A 799-nucleotide genomic window follows, 5' to 3' on the forward strand; every position below is an offset into this window, starting at 1 on the left:
ATATATTTATCTATCCATTTGCCTGTCTGTATGTCCGTCTGTCTGTTTGTGTGTCTACGTCTTTCGTCTATTTATTTGCGCAGGTTTCTTTCACCTGTCTTTCTCTCATTTCTTTCAGTCAGTCAGTCTATCAGGCTTCCTCCGTATTGTTTACCAGTTACGTTAACGTCTCTCTGGCCCAGTCTTGTATTAGAAATCTGATTTATGTAATCTTCCCGGACGTCGACTCAAGGATGGTCTCGAAGAAATACAAAGGGTGGTGCTTACGGATAATGATTATGTTAATTTAGTTTGTAAATCTACGTATTCAACCTTGGTACAGTGTAGAGTCATGGATTTTTTTGTTTGTGTGTCTTTTCAGCTTTTTCAGTCATGATGGTGCTTGTCATCCGTTTCCTGGCATCTGTGGTCGTCTGGCTGATTGTAGCCCTTGCCGTGCTTGCAAGTTTTGGTGAGTTCTTGTGATGTCATCAAAGTGTGGGTTGTTGGCGGGTGCTCTGGTGGGGTTTGCTTCTTTTTTCCTATCAAATATCTATCGTCCTTATCTTTCCTCCTTCTTTTTTTGTGTTTGTTGCTCTCTTGTAACACCTCTGATCTTCGGCACATATATGGCCTTATTGTGTTGCAAGTGCCGTAAAACACTTACTAAAACAAAACAATCAAAGTGTGCTGTCCTCGTCATTTGCACCGTTTGTGAATATGAAACCTGAATGTTCAGCCATACTACTGTTGAACACTTGATTAAACGGAAGAGGGGGGAGAGAGAGAGAGAGAGAGAGAGAGAGAGAGAGAGAGAGAT

General features: G+C 41.6%; 1 protein-coding gene across 1 annotated transcript in view; it reads left to right on the forward strand.

Annotated features, from left to right (window-relative positions):
* The window catches only part of LOC101858892 (choline transporter-like protein 1), a gene marked incomplete in the record, with an annotated part of 96395 nt that overhangs the window by 84519 nt on the left and 11077 nt on the right, over positions 1–799 (forward strand). The window contains 1 exon segment of the mRNA XM_035972239.1: positions 362–451. Coding sequence (XP_035828132.1) covers positions 362–451 — 90 coding nt within the window.

Source organism: Aplysia californica, unplaced genomic scaffold (genome assembly GCF_000002075.1).
Source record: "Aplysia californica isolate F4 #8 unplaced genomic scaffold, AplCal3.0 scaffold00622, whole genome shotgun sequence".
NCBI lineage: Eukaryota > Metazoa > Mollusca > Gastropoda > Aplysiida > Aplysiidae > Aplysia > Aplysia californica.